Source organism: Tursiops truncatus, chromosome 16, assembly GCF_011762595.2.
Source record: "Tursiops truncatus isolate mTurTru1 chromosome 16, mTurTru1.mat.Y, whole genome shotgun sequence".
Lineage (NCBI taxonomy): Eukaryota > Metazoa > Chordata > Mammalia > Artiodactyla > Delphinidae > Tursiops > Tursiops truncatus.
Genome location: NC_047049.1, coordinates 31,668,486 through 31,689,913, shown reverse-complemented (window position 1 = coordinate 31,689,913; position 21,428 = coordinate 31,668,486). Strand labels below are relative to the sequence as shown.

Sequence of the window (21,428 nt, the reverse complement as noted above, 5' to 3'; positions counted from 1 at the left end):
GGGAAGGATTGGGAGTCTGGGATTAGCAGATTCAAACTAGTATATACAGGATGAAAAAATAGCAAGGTCCTACTGTATAGCACAGGGAACTATATTCAATATCCTATGATAAACCATAATGGAAAAGAATATATATATAATAAAGTAAAATGAATGAGTTGGACTAGCTGCCCTCAGTTTTCCTCCAGTTATAACATTCTGTTACACTACTAAATACTGCAGCAAAGCAGTCATGCCCCTTCTATTGAACACCTTCTGTATGTCAGGTGCTCTGCTGGGTACTAGAACAGTTTGCACTCAAGGAACCTTCCAACCCACGTTATGCCAGCAGCCTGTAAACAAGCTTCTGCAGTACAGAGGGAGAGATGTGTGGACAGGGTGAAGGGTCAGCTGACCCAGCAGAGGAAGAGGGCAATCAGGAACAGCTTCCCAGAAGTGATGCCCAGGCCAGCACCTGAAGTAGGTCATTAGGCCATAGGAAAGGGCAGAAGGAATAATATGTACAGAAGCACACAGGAATGGCCCAATAGGGCACACACGATGGGAGGAGTTCAGAGATAAAGGGCCTTATAAGCCATACTAAGAAGAGCTCTTGTCAGCACCCCCAGGCTCCCCCCAGTCCCCTGCTGTTCACCCTAACATCTCCCTAGGCCAACACCGGGTCAGCCATCACGCAACCACCCAACCCCTGCCCCCCAGCAGTTCCCTGTTTCCCTGAGTCACATGGCCAAACCACACCTGTTTTACACACAGGCTTCTTCGCAGTCACTCAGCAGGCCTTGCTTTCAACTCCTGCTTGGCCCCTAGTGCCCAACCCATGACAGCTGTTCCAAATAGTTTCCATCTTCCGCAGAGCCACGGCTGCATCCCACCTAGCCCGCTCATGCTCAGTAGATGACCCCCACCTCCTCCGTTCCTGGGAATGCCTGTCCAAGCACTGCTCCTGTAGCAATCCTTCTGGCCACCTGTCCCAAGCTCCTTCCTACACAGCCCAGGCCAAGCTGTGGGGATCTCTGCTCATGAGTACAAAAGAAATGAAAAAGAAACAGAAACCAGTCATCCACCCATACAGGCTGTTGCCCATGCATCTGACTGGGCTCTGAAACAGCACACTTCAGTGGGATGAGGTGAATGTATGTACCCTGCACACCAAAAGGCATTACATAAATACTATTAGGTACTCCATAACTGTTTTTTGAAGAAACAGGTAAACAGATTTTGATTCTGAGTTGCAAATACATAGTATCTTCAGGCATGTGAACCAAGAATGCAGCCTAGGATTCTGCCAAAAAGACCTTTTCTATAACACAATGGCAAGGCCTTCATGAGCCTAGTCTCTGGTCCCTGCTTTGTTCCTCTACACACAGTCCATTTAATGCCAACCTAAGCAGCACTGAAACATTTTAGTGCCTTTTATTTCTGAAATAAATTTCCCAAAAACACAATATATTTAATATAAAATGCATACTCAATAGGTTCCATATATTGCATGTATGTTATACTGCACTGTGCGTGTAGTTACTTATTTTTCCATGCTCTCAGTGCCAGTATAAGTTCTCAGCCAAAGGAGAGCAGCACAACACAGTCTCAGAGGACACAGCCCCAAGCAAAACACCCAGGGCACCGCCCCGTGGTGACATGTTCTACAATGTGTATTGTTTACTCTGCCAGCACTTCTCTGCCTGCCATTTATTTATTTTTTGCTCTGGTCAACAATTTTGACTCATAATGGACAAGAGACAGTCTGCAGCTGGTGTTGGACCTGATACCAAGAAATAAAGGAAAAGTATCACCTAAGATTGATAAATTCGAGTGTCGGGTAGTCTGACCAGTGAACAGGGGTCAGCTTATAGACTGGGAGTACCGAGCAACGGAAGTATGCTACAGAATGCCAGGAAGATAAATACTTCTGCCCAGATCACCTCCACACCATCTACTAAACAGAGCTAGAGAGCTTTCCCACAGTGCTGCAAGGTCAGGGCAACGCCATGAGCTCCTGAGTACACAACTCCTTACACTTAGTTCTCTCATGTTTATTCCAGGTAACTACGAGGAAGAAATGGCATTAGAAACCCTCCTCCATTTGATAGGGACAGAGTAAAGGGACAAAGTAGGTGATTAAATAGTTATTCCCGGAACTTCCCTAGTAGTCCAGTGGTTAAGACTCCAATGCAGGGGGCCCGGTGCTATCCCTGATCAGGGAACTAGATTCCACATGCATGCTGCAACTAAAAGATCCCACATTCCACAACGAAGATCCCACTTACCGGGACTTCCCTGGTGGTGCAGTGGTTAAGAATCCACCTGCCAGTGCAGGGGACACGGGTTCAAGCCCTGGTCCGGGAAGATCCCACATGCCGTGGAGCAACTAAGCCCGTGCATCACAACTACTGAGCCTGCGCTCTAGAGCCCGTGAGCCACAACTACTGAAGCCCGCGCGCCTAGAGCCTGTGCTCCGCAACAACAGAAGCCACCGCTGTGAGAAGCCTGAGCACCACAATGAAGAGTAGCCCCCGCTCACTGCAACTAGAGAAAGCCCACGCACAGCAGCGAAGACCCAACGCAGCCAAAAATAATTAATTAAAAAAAAAAAAAGATCCCACTTGCCACAAAGTATTTTTTTTAAAAACCAGTTAATCCCACTAGGGGATTGTAAGTAGAAAAAAACACGGGAGACCCCTGTAAGTTAATGATCACTCAAGAAAGCAGGCTTGCTTAGCAATAAAACCATACAACTGAAGCACAAGACATGCCCCCAAACAATAAAACAATGGTGGCAAGAGACCCACATCCTGCCCAGTGAGCTCAGTAAGTTAATGACCCCTAGGACATGTTGGCTGCACACATAAAAAACAATAATTTATGGAAGGTGACATTTCAAAGTGAAAGACCCTCATTGTACTGAGACCTGAAATAATTTTTCCATAGTGCCGTGACAGTCCGAGCTTGACCATGTAGAGACAAGAAAACTCCCCTGCCCAACCTGCAGGAGGAGCTGATGATGTAAGCGTGAAGTCTACTGAAGAATGAGGAAGAAGGTGGTCTTTTCCCCCTCCCCACTTTTCCTTTGATTATAAAACTGTAGCCCACTAAGTTCTTGGGGCGTGGCACCCTCTTGTCCACCCGCTTGTAAATCTCACAAGCATCCTATTCTAATAAATCACTTCTTATCTACCACTCTGCCTCTGGCTGAATTCTTTCTGCGCTGAGTCATAAAGAATCGGAGCTCGTTGGAGCCCCCCGAAATGCCACCTAGCAGTTTCCCATTGAGATGCTGCTCTTCCAGCCCCACAGAACTGGTTACGTAGTCGGTACCCCAAAGTTTCCCGGAACTCATGCACAGCTCTGAGTGGGCAGAGCATGTGACAGAACAGAATTCTTGACTGTTAGGAGTTTGAGTGAAACCCAAACATGATCTCATTCTACATAAGAAACAAACGAAGCCCAGGGAGGGTGGGTTGTCCTAGGGTGGGTGGCAATTCAGGGCCCAGCAGGTGGCCAGAGTGAGAGCTCCCGTCTCCTCTTTAGTCAGTCCAGTAAACCAAGAGTCTCTGATGATCTTTCACCCTAAAGCCAAGCAGCTAAAAATGAAAAAGGATCAAGAGGCTGTCTCCATTCTGGCTAGCGTTTAGTTTTCGGAAGTTTACAAGAATGATTTTAGGAGGAAAAGGGTGTTATTAGAATCAAACTGATCACAGTAGCTCGTAAAAGGGGAATGATTTAGATTAAATTCACACAGTTATTAAAGTTTGAGGATGGTTTGTTGGCTTCTGTCTGTATGAAGCTCCTTGCCTATAATCTACTGAATACTTTGGAAGGTACCAGGGCCCCAAAAAACTAATAATTCTGCTTTATATTTTTGTCTGCTTACTGTAAAAAGGGAGATTAAGAAATGTTCAAGCTCCTTCAAGTTCAGTAGTTCAGTTCTGTTTGAAAGAAGAAGAAGAAAAAAAACTGGAACAATTTAAGAGCAAATGTGATTAGTAGATTTGTATAAATGTTTCCAACATGGTAATTTTATGAGCAAACCACATTATACAGAGTACACGATATGTTTCAAAACTAATATAATGATATAACTGTAAAGAATACTAAACAAATTACATTATTGCTTTCTTTCCTTCCCCTCTTGCTTAAAAATGCACAAATCTCTTTAAGGAAAAAAAAATTGTTTCACTCCACAGACAACTGTTTTTCTATCATTTTAAATGCAGTTTCCATTATTTTAAAAGGGGGATACTAGTGGGCCTCCCTGGTGGCGCAGTGGTTAAGAATCTGCCTGCCAACGCAGGGGACACGGGTACGAGCCCTGGTCTGGGAAGATCCCACATGCCGTGGAGCAACTAAGCCCGTGCGCCACAACAAGAAGCCACTGCAATGAGAAGCCCGTGCACTGCAACAAAGAGTAGCCACAGCTTGCCACAGCTAGAGAAAGCCTGCGCGCAGCAACGAAGACCGAACGCAGCCAAAAATAAATAAATGAATTTATTTTTTAAAAAGGGGGGAGGATACAAAAATGATGTTTTGCTGAACCTCAAGATCCCTTGATTTGTCAAGATAAGATTTTAAACTGACATTGAAAGCCAGGGGTTACAAAACCAATAGGCCGAGAAGGCCGACCAGATAACAAATGATGGTGTGGAACTGCAGCAAATTGGTACTCATATACTCCCACACGATGGGATTCAGGGCTGTTCCACTCCAGGCCACGCTATTCCATGCAAGAATATGGCCCAACACTGCTAGATATTCTAATTCTCAAGAGCAGCTAGAAATCAAATCACGTGAAACTTCCCGACTCTGAAAATTCTGGCCACTTACTTCAAAAACTTTTAAAACACTGGTGTTTTATGGGCAGCTAGTTTGAAGGACAAAATGCTATATAAACATGATAAATTCAGGGAGCAAATTCATCTAGAAACACTAATTTATTGGAAAATAAAGGTTGATCTCTATATACTCTTTTTTAAACCTATATTCCCCTATAATAACTTTTCTCTTGCCCAAGAGGAAGGAGGATGGGGGAATACATAAATTTGAGAAAAAAAGTAGAAATTAGCTGTTAGAAAGCAAGAAGGGTAAAGGTACCTCTACTTCCTTTTTTATTAAAACAATAGCAATTCATATAAGAGTATGTCCAGCTTTTGAGTCTATGTTGGGACAATTCCAGAAGTTGCAAATTTCATTGAAGTTAGGCTGCCCTAGGCATAGCAATTTTCCCTAAACATTTTGTCTAATCAGAAATGCCACCCAGAGCTATCCAGACGCAGCTGCTTTTATAATGGTATGCTAATGGTTTCTGTGACTAAGTTAGAAGGCATGATAACTGGGTAGGGGAATGTCACCTCCTGAAAATGTAAAAGTATCATCTATGCAAATTATGTAGGTGCATATGCACCTTAAAGGGTTTCTTGACCCTGCCCCCCGCCCCTCCCCCCCCCCCCCCCCCCCCCGCACAAAAAGTCTAAGAACCAACACCCGATTATAATAGTGAAAGCTCAATTGTGCAAGTTCAAGCATAAATGCGTAAATAATGCAGTCGTTTTTTTCAAGCATTACCTCTGCAGGAACCATTTTTTAATTTAATCACTGCCTTCATCAGCAGACCAGAGAAAATCTCTTTGAGTGAGGAAAACAAAGTGAGTCACCTCTGTGTTGATAAGGAGACTGCAGGACGAGGGGCACTGTTGTGAAGTACGTATCAGGTGGTGCCTAGCCTAAATTAGTGGAGCAATCAGAATGATTGCTGATAGCCTTGTTTTAGTGGCATCCCCAAGCACAGTCTAACATTTACTTCCCCAAACTGGGGGGCGGGGGGGCAAAAAATGTATCTCACTATTTGTAGTGACTAGATAGAAAAGGAGAAAGGATCTTGTTTTTACATATGGTTGGCTGGCAAATGTGATAGAGCTTCCTGTTTGTTTTAAAAGTATAAAATCAAATGTGTAAATCTCTTGGAGAAACATCAAATAATAAGAAATGTCGGTGCTGCATGAAACGGATGTCATGTCTTTGTAGGACACAAAAATGTTGGCCAGAAAGAAACATTATAGAACCTCTGGTAACACAAACCAATATGGCAGCCCAGGGAGATACTTTTAGGCAATAAGCCCTGTAGAAACTGACACCCAAACAGCACACACTCCAAACAGTGTGGTGACCAGCACATTGGTTCTAGGCATTAAATTCTAGCCTTCACTTTATGCAAATTCCATTTTGAACATTTTCTGACAGTAGCTGAGATTCTTAAGATAAGGAAAATGAATTTGGGATGATCACTTTAATTTGACTGAACTCTGGGGTTAGGAACTATCAACCACAACGGATTCCAAATCCCATGGCCTGCTCCACAGTGCAAACAAGACCGCGCTAAAGGGCAGCAGGGAGATGGCCAGTTGAAACAGACGTAATTTGTGGCTCAGCTCATGCCAACTACACCTCATTTGAATCCACATTTGTCTAAAGTAGTTGAATAAAATGTTGGCCAGAAACAACCTTAAATCCTTTTTGAAAGAAGGGAAGGGGGAATGAAATTGGCCTGACATTTCCGTAACACGCAAAAATGAGAAACTCAAGTTAAAGAGGCTGTAGAACAGAATTTGCCACCCAAAACACGTCTCTTTGACATATTATTTTAAACTGGTTACAGTTTCTAAGAAATAGCAGACATGGGAAAAATTCTGAAAACCAAATCATAGTTACCCTTTTGGAAGAAACATTTATCAGGGAAATCTTCATTTGTAAGGGTGTCTCCATGGCTATACCAGGAAGAGGAGGATGATCTGATCTCTAGAAACCCTTAACAATGGAGAAGATGACTAATCTACATAACAACCTTACCCTGGCTTACAGTGCTTTTCCTGGCCACCTCCCATAACTGACGCTCATCCTCTTTTATCTTTAGCTGAGGATGGTATTGAAAGCAACGGAGTTGGTCACTTGGGGGAGTTACTCAGTTTTCCTGGCTCTCTACCATGTATACATGTTGTTACACTTTTGTTTGGTTTTCTCCTGTGAATCTGTCTCATGTCAATTTAATCCTTAGATCAGCCAGAAGAACCTATAAAAGTAAAGGAAAATTTCTTACCAAAGCCTAGTCCCAAGTTGCTGATGTACCTGAAGCCTCAGAATAAAGACAATGGAGACTGAACAGGCAGTGACCTTGGTTGACATACACTATGAGAAAGAGTAACGATAAAACCAAGTAGTGAAGGAACTTAAAATTTTTCTAGATCATTTATTACACCTAGAAGGGGCACTATTATCCTTTTTAAAGGTAATACATAAACATGATACAAAAAAATTTAGAAGGACAAAATGGTATAGAGTGAAAACTAAGTTTTCTTCCTATACCACTCCCTCCCGCCTCCCCCCAAGGTTACTTATCTCCAGCAGCTCCTCCTGAGATGGTCCACATGCACAGGAGCAATGAAGCACTATTCTGCATACCTGGCCTTTTTTTTTTTTTTAACTTAAGGAAGATTCTACCATTTTTTAAAAAGTCCCACCACCCCTTGTGATGAATTGGGAGATTGGGATTGACATATATACACTAATATGTGTAAAATGGATAACTAATAAGAACCTGCTGTACAAAAAAATTAAATAAAATTCAAAAAATTTTTTTAAAAAAAGCTCCACCCACAGTGGTTGAGAGTCCGCCTGCCGATGCAGGGGACACGGGTTCGTGCCCCGATCCAGGAAGATCCCACATGCCGCGGAGCGGCTGGGCCCGTGAGCCATGACCGCTGAGCCTGCGCGTCCGGAGCCTGTGCTCCGCAACGGGAGAGGCCACAGCAGTGAGAGGCCCGCATACCGCAAAAAAATAAAAAATAAAAAATTTAAAAAAGCTCCACCACCCTTAAGTCTCCAGGGGCATGGGAAGGTACCAAATTTTTTTTTCTCATTCCTGAAATCACTTACTAAAAAGGAAACAGGAGAAATCCTCTCTACTATTACTGCCAGTCAGTTTCATTCTTTTTAATCTTATTTAGGTTCCACTCTAAGATGACAAAGGAAACTAGGGTTGGTGTCAATCGTCATGAACATTCCACTGAAACCTTCACTTTGCCATAAATTAATGCCTTCAGACATAGAATGCTACACAATCAGTGCTCATTTTCCAGAGATTAGATGCTCCAGAAGTCTCACTGAGAATATTTTCACCGAAACACAAGGGTCTTGAGATACATGGAAAAGCAAGCTGGGGCTGCCCGTGGCCCACGCAACTTGAAACAGCACATTTTAGAAAGCTGCTTGTCCCACTGCCCTCAACAGCTGCACTGGTTTCCCGTTCTTTTGTCATTTCCACAAACGGCCTGAAGAAAAAAACAAAACAAAACAAAAACCACAAGCCTGGAGAAAAAGTGGAAATGTTTACAAAGAAAAGAATCTTGAGGATATTCAAAAGTCTTTGGGGAGGCTAACCTGAGGCTCACAGGGTAGTCAGAGATGGTGGGCCCCGAAGCCCAGCAAGAGGGAGGAGGTCGGCAGGCGCTGAGTTGGTAACTGTGGGAAGGGGACAAAAGTGTCTATGGGGGCTGGAGATACCCAGACTAAAGAGACTTCCCAGGTAACCTGAAAACGCAAAAATCAAAGAGCCCAGTGAGAATATGCTGGAAGCTCAGTGGGGCAATTTCTCTGGGAATTGGACAAAACTAATACAGGAGAGCTGTATTTTGTGCCAGAAGCCCACAGAGATGAAAATGTGTATGTTCAAAATATGATTTTCTCATATCAGTGGATGATGGTTAAGGGGTATGGGTGGTCCTGAAACACATACGTCTACTACAACCATCACTTCAACCATCATCAGGTCTATTTTTGCAGCCTTATTATCTTGTAACGTTTATCTTTCGTACTTCAAAGTTATCCAAAATGTTTCCTAAACTGTGGTCCTGCAAATCACGGTGACTGTGTGGCCTTTTCATAAAATTACATCACAACTTTCACCGCAAAATTACTGACTTTCGGGCATTGCTTTCCACTCAGTGAACCTTCACTTAATGAACTTTTGAATATGATCATAGAATGAAAAAAATCTGTAATGTATTAACAGTGAATTAAACTTCATCAAAATGGCTTGTAGAAGTTCTAGTACAGATAAAGAACAGAGTAGCTTACAGGCTATTATTGGCAAAGAATGGTGGACCGTTCTGCTTGCCAGCCAAAGACAGCCATGTGCCAAATGCATAAATGCAGTTTATAATTCGCTCAGCTGGCCAGATTTTAAATCATGCAATTCTAAAACTAATATTCATGATTTGAGGGAGTCACAGTATTTCCTTTTTTTTTTTTAACATAAGGTGAGGATTTATTACTACTGTCATATCATCTAACTTGAATAATTTATATTTACATTACATGAAATTATCCCTTATTCATTAGCATGTGTCTTCATTTACTTCTTAGTAGGGATTTTATATGGAAAATCCACTCTTTGCCTTTCTTTTCTATGTCCAAATCCTACCTATTCCTCCCTTCTCTCCCTCAGTGATTGCATCCAGTCTCATAGCTTCAAATACCATCTACGTGCTAATGATGCTCAAAGGTACCATTTCCAGCTCCAGCCAACTCTAAATCTAAGAAAATCGAATGGGCATCTCAAACTTCATATGCCCAAACAGAACTCTCAGGATCCTCCCCAAACCTTCCTCTTTGGTCCCCATCTCAGTAAATAGCATCATTATATTCACCCAGTCAAAAACACTGGGCTTATTCTTGGCTTTTATTTTTGCTCAAAACACACACCCAACTCAGCAGGCTCTGCCTTCAAAATATACCCCGAGCTTGACCAGTTCACATCATTTTATAACCACCACGCTAATCCAAGCTACGCCCTTATCTCTAGCCTAGGCCGGAAGGGCCTCCTACAGGTCACACTGATTCTATTCTTGCCCCCAAAGTCTATTCTCCATTCAGGACCCAGAGAAATAATTTCAAAGAAGATCATACTATTCTACTCAAACTTCTCAAAAGGTATCCAATCACACTCTGGGTTTTGGAGTAAATCTAAACTCCTATCATACCTACAAGATCTGGCTCCCACCTACCACTGATCTCATTTCATATCACTCTCCCCATAACAAGCCCCCATTCAAGGCCAGCCAAACTGGCTGCCTTCCTGTCCCTCTATCACGCCAAGCTCAGCCTACACCAAGGCCTTTCTTTTCACTTGCTGTTCCCTCTGCTAACCACTTCCCCCCAGATTCCTGCACTCCACCCAGATCTCTGCACAAAATTTCTACCCAACCCCCTCACACACACAGACCTTCTCAGACCTCTTTCAAAAAGAACCCCTCAGGGCTTCTCTGGTGGCACAGTGGTTGAGGGTCAGCCTGCCAATGCAGGGGACGCGGGTTCGTGCCCCGGTCCGGGAAGATCCCACATGCCGCGGAGCGGCTGGGCCCGCGAGCCATGGCCGCTGAGCCTGCACGTCCGGAGCCTGTGCTCCGCAACGGGAGAGGTCACAACAGTGAGAGGCCCACGTACCGCAAAAAAAAAAAAAAAAAAAAAAAAAAGAACCCCTCACTCTTTTTATAGCACTTATCATCACTTGAAATTATATTGTCTACTTAGTTATTTCCTTCATTCACAAAACAGTATTTAGTGAGCACTAACCATGTTTATGTTCAAGGTGCTCTTCTAGGAGCTGAGAAGACAGCAGTGAATAAGCAAAGATCCCTGCCCTCATGGAGGTCACATTCTTGCTTGTCACCCCACTTGAATCTAAGCTCCAGTCTGTCTGTGACCACCGGGTCCCCAGTGCCCAGAGCAGTGCCTTGGCACAGAGTAGGCATTCATACGCATTTACCAAATGGCTGAAGCATCCCATCTGCCTGAGACCATCTGCTTCCCTGAGGACTCCCACCCACAGAGTTCTTCCTAACAGATGGGTCTCTGACTGAGGGACCCAGAATGTCTGCTGTGTCCCTTTAGGCACAGCAGTGGGGACAGTCAGCCTCCCATACCTGAGTTGGGTCCCTAACCCTGGGCCTGACTAACTGCCCTTCCTTTCTGCCCACCAAGGCACCCTGCAAGCTCCCCAGGTGGCCATGCCACGGGTACGCATCTCACTGGGTCGTAAGAACACCTGGTCCAAGTGGGGAGCGGACCAGGCAGTCAGCAGCAAGCAAGCCAGTTTCTCTCAACAGAGGGTGGCTGGACTCGAGACGCACGGGTCATACTGCCTCCCTGGCTCAGTGTCCTGCCCTCAGTACTCACGTGAGACCTTCACCATCAACTAGCTAGCACGCCTCAAAGTGCTGTCAGCACTGGAACACACTGGTGTTAAGGACATATTTTTGCCTCTTTCAACTGCCACAGATGCAAGACATTTACCTGCTATGATGAGAAATTAAGTTTCTTTCAGGGGCAAAAAGGAAGAACATTTGTTAACTGTGAAATCATCTGATCGCAAATAAAAATGAAGGTAATTGTGAAACATGGTTAATTTATCTTTCTAAAAAAATGGTAGCTGGACTGGTAGGAAGGAAAAAAAGGAAAATGCAAATCTCTTGAAGAACCACTCTGGAGGACTCCAAATCGGTATTTAAAATCCATGTTTCCAACCTATGTATTCACATCTCATTGTTAGCACAGAATTGCCCAGCTCTACATCTCAGAGCCAAATAGGATTACTCTGTATTTGCTCAGCATTTTATTCCCTTGGAAGCATTCTCATATAAGCTTTCAGCAGGGCAGGATTCATTTCTCTGTCTGGGGGCCCAGCGAAGCCAAACAATGCACCTAAGATCCCACAAGAAGCAGCGAAGTAGGTACCAGAACCCAGATATGCCTATAGGCCCATCCCAGTGTCCTTCCCTCTCTAATAGACAGGACAGTGTGGTTCTCTGAAAATCACATTCTACAGTTCACTGAAAACATGTCCTTTCACTGCAGCAGCAGGAAAAAAACACACACATACATATTCACCGGTGGTTTAAGGTGCTGGAAAGACGCATTGGTCCTGGAGCTGTGGACAGAGAGAAGGTCTCACAAACTCTTCCAATAAATGCCACTCCTGCAATGACAAACATACAAGGCATCTGCTGTGAATCGGGCATCCTGTGGCCTCTCTCCAAGGAGGCCATCCAAATACCAATTGCCAAGCACCCTGTTTAGACTCAAAGCCTCCCTCCTCATCTTCCAGCCCCACTTCCTTCTTACCCTGACTTCGCCTAGTAGAAGCAGAACCTTCAGTTCACTGGTTGAAATGGTCCCCATTAGAATCAATGGATCTTGGACAGAAAGAAGCTCTAGAGATCATTTATAACGGATGTCGAGTGGGTCACATCTAGCCTACAGAGATATTATATTAATCTGCAGGATATGCCTAGAAATTTGAGCCAAAACTTAAAAATCAGAGATGTCACATAAAAACCCAGACTTCGGGCTTCTCTTAAAAAAAAAAAAAAAAAAGAGGATCTGTCAAAATAGCCCATGTTCATGTCTGGAAATGATCAGCTGGTGCTAAGTAGCAGCTGCCCTTCACAGGCAGGCTTGGCTATTCCAATACGCCACAGTCCCTACCACTCCCTATCGTCACAGAGAAAAGCTGTGGCGATCACTGTCCTTGCGTTATTTTGTTCGGGGTACAGAAATATTTCCTTCTACCTCTGATTCTAACAAAAGTAGGAACACAAAAAAGGGGCTGAGGTCTAAGAGGAAAAAAAAAATGGTATAGCACATATAGCAACTGAAGTTAGCAACCTCACTCCTGTAGACATTTGCAACCCCTGAACAAGAACAACACTCCCATTTCATACAAGTGTAAGCAGAAAACGAACTTACCCACTCCCACAGTTAGCATTTGCTCTGCCTTTAGACCCTAGGTCCAATCCAAGACTCTTTTGCTATGCCCCATTGCACAGTAATCTTACATTACAAAGCAAAAAGCAAATTTTATGTGTATACACACACGCACACATGTATGTGTGTGTTTCCCTCCAAGCTAGATACTCAATTTAAGGAACTACAGTCGAAGTATCCAACCTACTCTGTACTAAAATGCTTGCCATACCTTCATTTGCCGAAGAATATAAGAGTAAGTTATATCAGGTTCCCTAAGGGCTTGTTTCCTAATGTGACATTTTCAATAAAACATTACTGCTTTAAGCACAGAAATAGTTCTCACAAATACCATAAATCCGCTACTTCAAAAGTGCTCAGTTAACGTTCCAAACTGTCTGAAACACTCCTTATGCTAGAAAAATGTCCTTTAATATGCATCTTGAATACAAGGCTATCCATAAGCTTATGTATAGGTATCAACACTGTAATAAATGAACAATGTTCAACTATAAGGTCGTGGAGGGAGTTATTTATATCGTCCCCTCAAAGCATGTATTGATTCATTCACTCAGCAGATATTTACTGAACCCTATTATATGCCAGGCAGTGCACGAGGTGATGGATACACAAAGATGAACAGACCCAGTCCTTGCCGCTAAGTGGCTCTGTCTGGGTAAAAGATCTAGACACTCAAAGACTTCTAAAACAACGGGTAAACATAAAGATCTGGGTAGGCACAGGTGCTATGGGAGCCCTGAGCAGGGGCTCCTAGTGCAGCTGAGGTGAAGAGATGCTTCCCAGCACGGACAGAGACCTGAGGAAAGCCTAAAGCAGGGGTGGGAGTGGAGCAGTCGGGGGCCGAACCGAGGGAAGGAGGGAATGACAGGCACAGTGTGGGTAAAGGCGAAAAATATGAACAGTCCCTCCCTCCGATTGAGTCTTGTCCAGATTTTGTATCACCTTATGCCACCTTATGCCACCTGACCCAACATCTGCAGAGACTTGAGGCACAAGCCCCACACGTGCACCCGTGGAAGTTGATCTTGCCAAGTGCCCATATCAACAATGCCACCAAGCCTTTGTGTCGGAACCGCCATCTTCCAGTAATTCGCCAAAATGACCAACACAAAGGGAAAGAGGAGGGGCACCCGCTACATGTTCTCTAGGCCTTTTAGAAAACATGGAGTTGTTCCTTTGGCCTCATACATGCGAATCTACAAGAAGGGTGATATTGTAGTTATCAAGGGAATGGGCACTGTTCAAAAAGGAATGCCCCACAAGTGTCCCCATGGCAAAACCGGGAGAGTCTACAATGTTACCCAGCATGCTGTTGGCACTGTTGTAAACAAGGGCAAGATTCTTGCCAAGAGAATTAATGTGCGTATTGAGCATATTAAGCACCCTAAGAGCCGAGCTAGCTTCCTGAAACGGGTGAAGGAAAATGATCAGAAAAAGAAGGAAGCCAAAGAGAAAGGGACTTGGGTTCAGCTGAAGCGCCAGCCTGCTCCACACGTCGTGAGCACCAATGGAAAGGAGCCTGAACTGTTGGAACCCATTCCCTATGAAGTCATGGCATGATAGGTGTAAAGAAAATAAAAGACCTGAACTGTTAAAAAAAAAAAAAAAAAAAAAAAGCCACCAATTCAGCCCTGCTGCCTGGCAATGCCCACCTTTCACATCCTCAGGGCAACAAATACTGTGCCAGTCTGCAGGACCCAAGAAACATGGGGGTAGAAACACTGAGCCTTCCAGTATTTCCAGAACTTCCATGATGTCTAAGACGAGAGTAAACAGATTTTTTTTCCTGTGCCATCACAGGACGGTCCTGCCTGCATCTCAGGATCTGGATTTCTACAGACAGAATCTACTATGTGGTCGAGCCTCAAGCAGCAAGTTTTGTGAGAAAGTGTTCCAGAATATCTGCCCATCAAAACGCCCAGGTGGAGCTCGCCTTTTCTCCACGGACAAAAAAGGGAGGAGCCGCCAGCCCTGATCTAGGCCGAGGCAAAGCCAAGGGGCAGCATCTCTGAAAGACAAGCGTTAGGAAAGGGGCATAAAGGGGAGTGAAGACCAAATATGTGGCCATGGTTAGGGTTCAGGGTCAAGGTCCCTTCGAGAAAATAAGGAAGCATCCCTGGATCTTAACTGGTGGGCAGGTTCCCAAATCTGGCTGAAAATTAGTATCACCTGGAAAACTACAGTTTCTTGGGCCTCAGACCCATTAAATCTGAATTTCTGGTTTGGAGGCACAGGAACTATTCAGGTGATTGTGATGCCTAGACTCTGATACTCATTTGGAAAAGGGTATCTTTCACCCTTTTCCAGAACACTCTTCCACCCTCCAGAACAATCTCAACGTTATTAGTTCAGCATCTTTCCAGCAGGATTCAAGGATCCAGGCTTTGGGGGAGTTGCACATCCTTAGTATGTTTACCCACTCCCTAAATCACACTGTCACAACCATCACTTTACTCCTGTTTATTTTAAATAAAAATAGAAGGCCAGCAGCCAGGATGGCAACTGGGTAAGTGAAGCCAGCCTCCCTCTCTGCCCTTGTCGCTATACATCATGACCCAACGCCGGGGCATCCAGATGATCTACTGGAGTTGTCCAGTCTCAGCAGATCTGAGCCCTTGCACACCTGTGTAGGCTCACCCTGGTAGAGCAAAGGGTTGGGGAGCATCTGGTCACCAAGGTGGCCTTTGAGGAACCGCTCCAAGGCACACAGCACTCTGATCAGATCCTTACTGCCCACCAAAAAGCAGGACACAGCAGGTCAATGCAATGCCTGGAAACCTGCCAAGCCAGCCGAGTACGTCTATTTCCAGATTTCCACTTGTGGTCAAGAAACGACCTGAGCAATCTCGAGCAAAGAATGGCAAAGGAAGTTCTGTGTACCACAAGGATGACAGATCGGAGTAAGCCGGTTCCCTGAATGGACCAGCCTCCAGAGATCTCTTCCCCGACATCACCAGATGCTACTAGGTGACCTTCAGACAGCCCAGCACCAGAGCAACCCATGGCTGACCAAGGTCAGCCTTCCTGACTGCAAGGCCCAGCAGCAATCCATAGTATCCTTCACGAGAACAAGGAGACACTCAAGCCTCCCCTTCAACCTAAGGGCCCTCCACTTCAGCCATAATGCAAATTTGGAAGAGCACAGGTGAGGCAGGAAGTCTAGGAAAAGCACAAGATACTAATTTATCCCTTCTGGGGAGAAAAGCAGTCCAATATTTCTTGCAGTACCATTATATCCTGGCCTAAAACAAGACCATTCTCTGACCCAACCCTCCAAATGATGTCACAAGAGTTGTTCAAGGCCCTGCCAAACACCCTGAACCATCACCTTCCTCATCTACATCCCCATCTCTAGCCTATCCCAGGAACACAGAACAATCCTGGATGTTGTGAAAGTCACCTTAGCCACGTTCATTCCCACTCAACATCAATCCAACAGTCCAACCAGCTCTGGACCAATGGGAGCCTCTCTGGATACATGTTCTCCTAACTACCATGTATCTCTCCTTCAGAGCACAAATCACTTATTTTTACATTGTTTTCCCACTAACCTATATGTATGGACAAGGATCATGTCAACATTTGTTTTGTCTTTTTGTTGTTGTTTAACCTCTTTTGTTTGCTTGACTTACGATCACTGTATCCCAATAGTGACTTCAAACCCTCTAGGTTCCTTCAAAATATACCCCAAATTTCATACCTCCCAGCTAAAAGATGACCAAGTCAACCCATTCCCTAACTACTCAGTCTTACCACTGGCCTCTGGAATCTAAGCATCCACTAATTGGTCCACTAATTTAGTGGACTATGAAGGACCCTGCTCAGAAGGCTAGTCTGGTACTGGTAAAGCACTGATCCAGTTGGACTCCCAAGGTCAGGTTCACGTGCAAAGGCCAAAGTCAGCATGGAAAAGTCTACCAGGTGATGAGGAGAGAAGAAGAGAGTCAAGATGTGTAATCTGAGGTTCCTAGTCGACCCTAACCAGGGTCTGACACTAACGCTCAACCTGATGTTCAAAGCACCTGTACTCTGCCTGGTTTCTATCTCACCGGGAATCTGATAATTCTAGTTATGAGGCATGACATGACATAACTTCAAATTTCTGGGACTGCTTGATGCCAGAGCTGTTTCCTATTACTCTTCAGCTCCTAGAAACTTCTGGGTCCCTGACCATTCCCTGGAATTCTGCTTTCATTCCCTGCCCCAATGCCTGCTACTTTGTGTGTGCCCTAACTCCACCTAACTACGCGACGTTGATGCATCCTGCCCATGGCACTCACTAGCTCCTGGCTCTGCCCCCTCCGCACACACCCCCGCCCCCCAAAACCTGGCACATAGGAATGTCTGCTGAAGGTAACTCGACCTTACCTACCTGCTCTCCTGCCTCTCAGACTTGGCCCCTCTCTCCTTGTTCTGAGTCCAAGGCCCAACTTTCTTCCCAAGCTCATGGGAGACTCCCCTCCCTCACAAATTCCAACTCCTCCATCAACAAACCCAGACAGTCCAGGGGAGAAAAATCAATCCCCAGCTGGCCTTGAGGCTGACCAATTTGGGAAGGAAACAACTCACAATAATTATCTTTCCTTTTTGTGCAGTTTTTAAAATCACACTGCCTTTAATGCTTTAACATGACTTCACTCATGTTTTGACCTTGGAAAGCACTTCCCTATTTCTCACAGCAAATCCCACTGGGGCCGGGGCCAGAGCCAGTGCCATATCCTCAGGACCTGAACACTACTGAAGTTTCCAAGATGCTCAATGCCCAGGGGGCTCCTATGTCCAAACCCCACTCACCTCTAGTCCCACTGCCCCGCTGTCCCCCTTTCCCACCCGTTGGCAGAAGAAAGTGGATTTTTGGGATCTTTTTATAGTTCTCCCACCTACTCCACAAATTCAGTAGGAGGCAGAATGAAGTTTCCAAGTTCTCTGAATGACACAAAGCTCTTAAAGTAGAATAAAATTAGTTGAAAAATGATTTTTATCTCCTTAAAAAAAAAAAAAGGACACCTACTTTAAATGATTCACAGTGACTTCGTACTTTCTTCCACTGGAATATGCTTTCCTTCCTCCCAAAGGTGGTCGTACCCTCCTTTCTCCCCATCCAGTCCTAAAACAAGATACCTCCTCAGGATTCCTGTTCTGATTTGGGGGCCCCCGAGAAAAAAAATTTTTTTTTTAAACTGAAGTACAGTTGATTTACTAACACAACATTTTGTGTTAGTTTCAGGTGTACAGCAGTGATTCAGTTATACATATATTCTTTTGTAGATTCTTTTCCCTTTATAGGTTATTACAAACAATTGAATATAGTTCCCTGTGCTATATAGTAGGTCCTTGTTGGTTATCTATTTTATATATACTAGTGTATATATGTTAATCCTAAACTCCTAATTTATTCCTCCCAGAAACATGGGACACTTCACGAATTTGTGTCATCCTTGTGCAGGGGCCACGCTAATCTTCTCTATATCATTCCAATTTTCTCGTGCTGAAGCAAGCACGAGAAAATCTTGACAATAAACAAGTCAGGCAATATTCCTGTCCCCTGGATGGGATAAATAAGATAAGTACAGAATCAAAGTAGTTTTTGCTGGTGGCACTAAAGTTAGGTAGTCAGGGCTGGCCTCAGTTAAGAAATGCTATTTGATCTGAGCTGTCCCTGGTGAGAATACCCCAGCCATGGCAAGAGACAGGGAAAGAGTTCTGCAGGTAGAGAGAGGAGCAAACGCAGAGACTCTCGGGGGAGGAGCCTCGGAGCCACCTACAGGGGATACTCTTCCAACTCATCTCCAATACCCCAGCTTCCCACTGCAGCCTCCATCACCACCAATCAGCTCCCAGCTCAGCTGTGTGGCCCCACCAGGCCTAAAGTCAAAGCCTTTGCTCAGGCCGCTCCCTCTGCTGCCTCGGTAGCTGTTAGCTCCCTCTTGTCCCTCAAGGCCCCCGTGGTTGGGCCCAGTGCCCTTCCCCTCTATCCCACAATCATGATATATTCTGAAGCCCTTTCTTCTGTTTGGTTCCCCCAACTGACTGTGCCTTGATCGCTGGGGTCCAATCTAACTCATCCCTGTTGGTCCCGAACCTGACACATAGGTGGTACTCAGAAGAGGTACACTAACTTGAAGCACCTCACATGCACGCACAAATGAGTACATATATAAACTGGTGAAACCTGCATAAGGACTGTAGATTGCAACAGTGTCCGTTTCCTGGTTTGGATGCTGTACTAGTTATGTAAGATGCCACTACTGGGGGAGGCTGAGGGAAGGACACACAGGACCCTGTATCTTTTGGCGGTGGGGCAAATTCCTAGGAGTCTGTATTTCTAAGGTTAAAACTTCTTTTAAAACCCCAAAGATTTTACCTTTTAAATACTCTGATTTGTGGCTTCTCCTTAATAATAGCAAGATCTGGTGACACTGGGCCTCCAGGCCAACAGTTGGATGGGGCCGGGCGGTAGCTGTTCCCCCTTACATGGGCATGGCTCTCAGATTCCTCTCCCGAAACACCAAGGCCAAGTGTCAGTTGCTGTTTATCATGGTGCCTGCAGTGCTTTTTGTCTTAGAAATATTGCTCTACCAAGAGTAGGAAAATGAAAGACCAAGAGGGTCTTGTATGTCCAGAAAAAAGGGAGACGGCCACATTTTTGTGAAAGTGAAAAACACTCCTGTGAGTTTCGATTTGAAATCCCCTACCCTTCACGCATGCTACCTGCTTGGCCTGAAGCATTTGAGGTTTGGACCCTGGACTCTAACTCTTTAGGACCAAATTTTTTACTCTAAGTCAGCAAATAAATTTTAAAACCAAACCACTGGAAAAGAACACAGCTTAAGCACACAGTAACCCATTCTGCCCTAAATATTTCGGTTCTTTCATCTCACCTTTCCTGAGAACACAGGATCCTGCTCTCGGCCACCAAAAGAGAAGGTGCCCCTTATGCATGATCACATCCAGATAAATAAGCAAGATCTTGTTTTTCCACTGAAACTGCAGTTCTGTTTAGCAGGGGAGGGAAAAGGCCCTCAGGGCATGCCTTCCCCGACCCTTCCCTTCACACCACTACCATCACCACCCCACAAAAGGAACGTGCTTGGAATGCAAGTGTCCCTGAAAGGGGGTGAGGCCAAGGCACAGGACGCTGGTGAACTGCCCAGTGAACGGTTTTAGAACAGTGTTTCCAATCAGGCTACAGAGAATCACCTGGGGCTCTAGACGATGCTCCTCAGGGGACACTCTTGCAGATGGCCCAGGACTGATTCATCCTGTGGCATTTGGAAACCATTAATTTAGAAAACTGTGACCCCCCCTTGCTACCCTGGGCAGTCGGCCAAGACACACCTCTCCAGCCGAGAGATGCCAAAGCTGTGCAGTCCTGTAAGGCAGCCACTAGCCACACGTGGTCACTGAGCCCTTGCAGTGTGGCTGGTGTGACTTGAGATGTACCGTAAGGGGAACATACACACTGGATTTTGAAGACTTGGTATGGGAAAAAAATGTAAAATAGCTCACTGATCTTTTTAAAAATACTGATTATATATTGAAATAATATTTTAGATATACTGGGTTAAAAATATATAGTTAAAATTAATTTCATTTCTTTTTACCTTTTTAAGTGTGGCTACTAGAAAAACCTTAAATGACACATGTGGCTCACATCTATTACACAGCCACGCTTGAGGAGACACTCAGCATTCTAGGGTGGGCGTTAACAATCCTAATGGAAAAACATGAGGACGCTGGTCAGGCCTGTCACCTACCGAGTGCATGACCCTCAGCAGGCTCTTGAGCTCTGGGAAGCTCAGCTCCTCCCAGACACGGGCATGAGAACACCCAGCACGCTGGGCCGAGGGGAGCATAATTAGTAACTGGAAGAACCAGGCTGACATCTTCCCGAAGCTGGTACCCGACACCCGTGACCTTCCTCGCCCTCCTCCTTCCCTGACTGCTTGAAGTCCGTAAAATTTGAACCCAGGATCTCCTGGCATCAAATTTACTAACCACAGTGTGCAGAACTGGGCCGTGACTGCAGATGGACGGCACAGAGGGTCTCCATCCAGAGGGTACAAAGGAATCACCTGAGGAGCCCTAACCCCACCCCCCGCCCCCAACCAGGGACTCTGACTGTCCACTTGGTGTGGGACCAGGTAGGCACATTGCTCATAAGAACCTTGGAACGTTCTGGTGCCCATGGCTTAGGATTCCCTCTGAGAAACTGACATGGCTGAGGAACTGTGACCAAAACCATTAGGGCTGCCTTGGGACTTCCCCAGCCTACAGTCAGCAGGCCAACCTGAACAAGGCAGGTGTGGCTCACGGAGAGGCCAGGAGCTGACCAGGGCCCTTCCCCAGCAGAGGGCTACTTTCCTGACATCTTGTAAAGCTAGGTGGGAAATGACTGTCTGCCCTGGATGTTGTTTCAAAAGGTGGCTGACACTTCCTACCTTCACACAAGGCCCCTTAAGAGGATCTAAAAGTACAATTTCAAAGTACTTGGCAATTGGGCTGAAAAGACTAGGCTGCTTGGCACTCCCACCAGCAACATACAAGAGGGTCCAGGATAGGTCCTCTTTCCGCCCTTGCCTGGTACCCAAAACACCAACGCTTGCCTGAACTTTCTG

General features: G+C 45.2%; 2 protein-coding genes and 1 pseudogene across 17 annotated transcripts in view; 1 reads left to right on the top strand and 2 right to left on the bottom strand.

Moving 5' to 3' along the window:
• Window positions 1-21,428, bottom strand: part of SORBS1 (sorbin and SH3 domain containing 1) — a 240,787-nt gene that overhangs the window by 159,916 nt on the left and 59,443 nt on the right. The gene's annotated exons all lie outside the window — the stretch shown is intronic.
• Window positions 13,855-14,378, top strand: LOC101323277 (large ribosomal subunit protein eL21-like). Its single transcript, XM_033841615.2, has one exon. The coding sequence runs from the start codon at window positions 13,909-13,911 to the stop codon at window positions 14,368-14,370; it is 462 nt and encodes a 153-aa protein (XP_033697506.1). The 5' UTR covers window positions 13,855-13,908; the 3' UTR covers window positions 14,371-14,378.
• Window positions 18,214-18,311, bottom strand: LOC117308562 (U6 spliceosomal RNA; annotated as a pseudogene).

Excerpts from the sequence above, each read along its gene's own strand:
- LOC101323277 (XM_033841615.2), top strand. The coding sequence starts at position 13,909 with ATGACCAACACAAAGGGAAAGAGGAGGGGCACCCGCTACATGTTCTCT.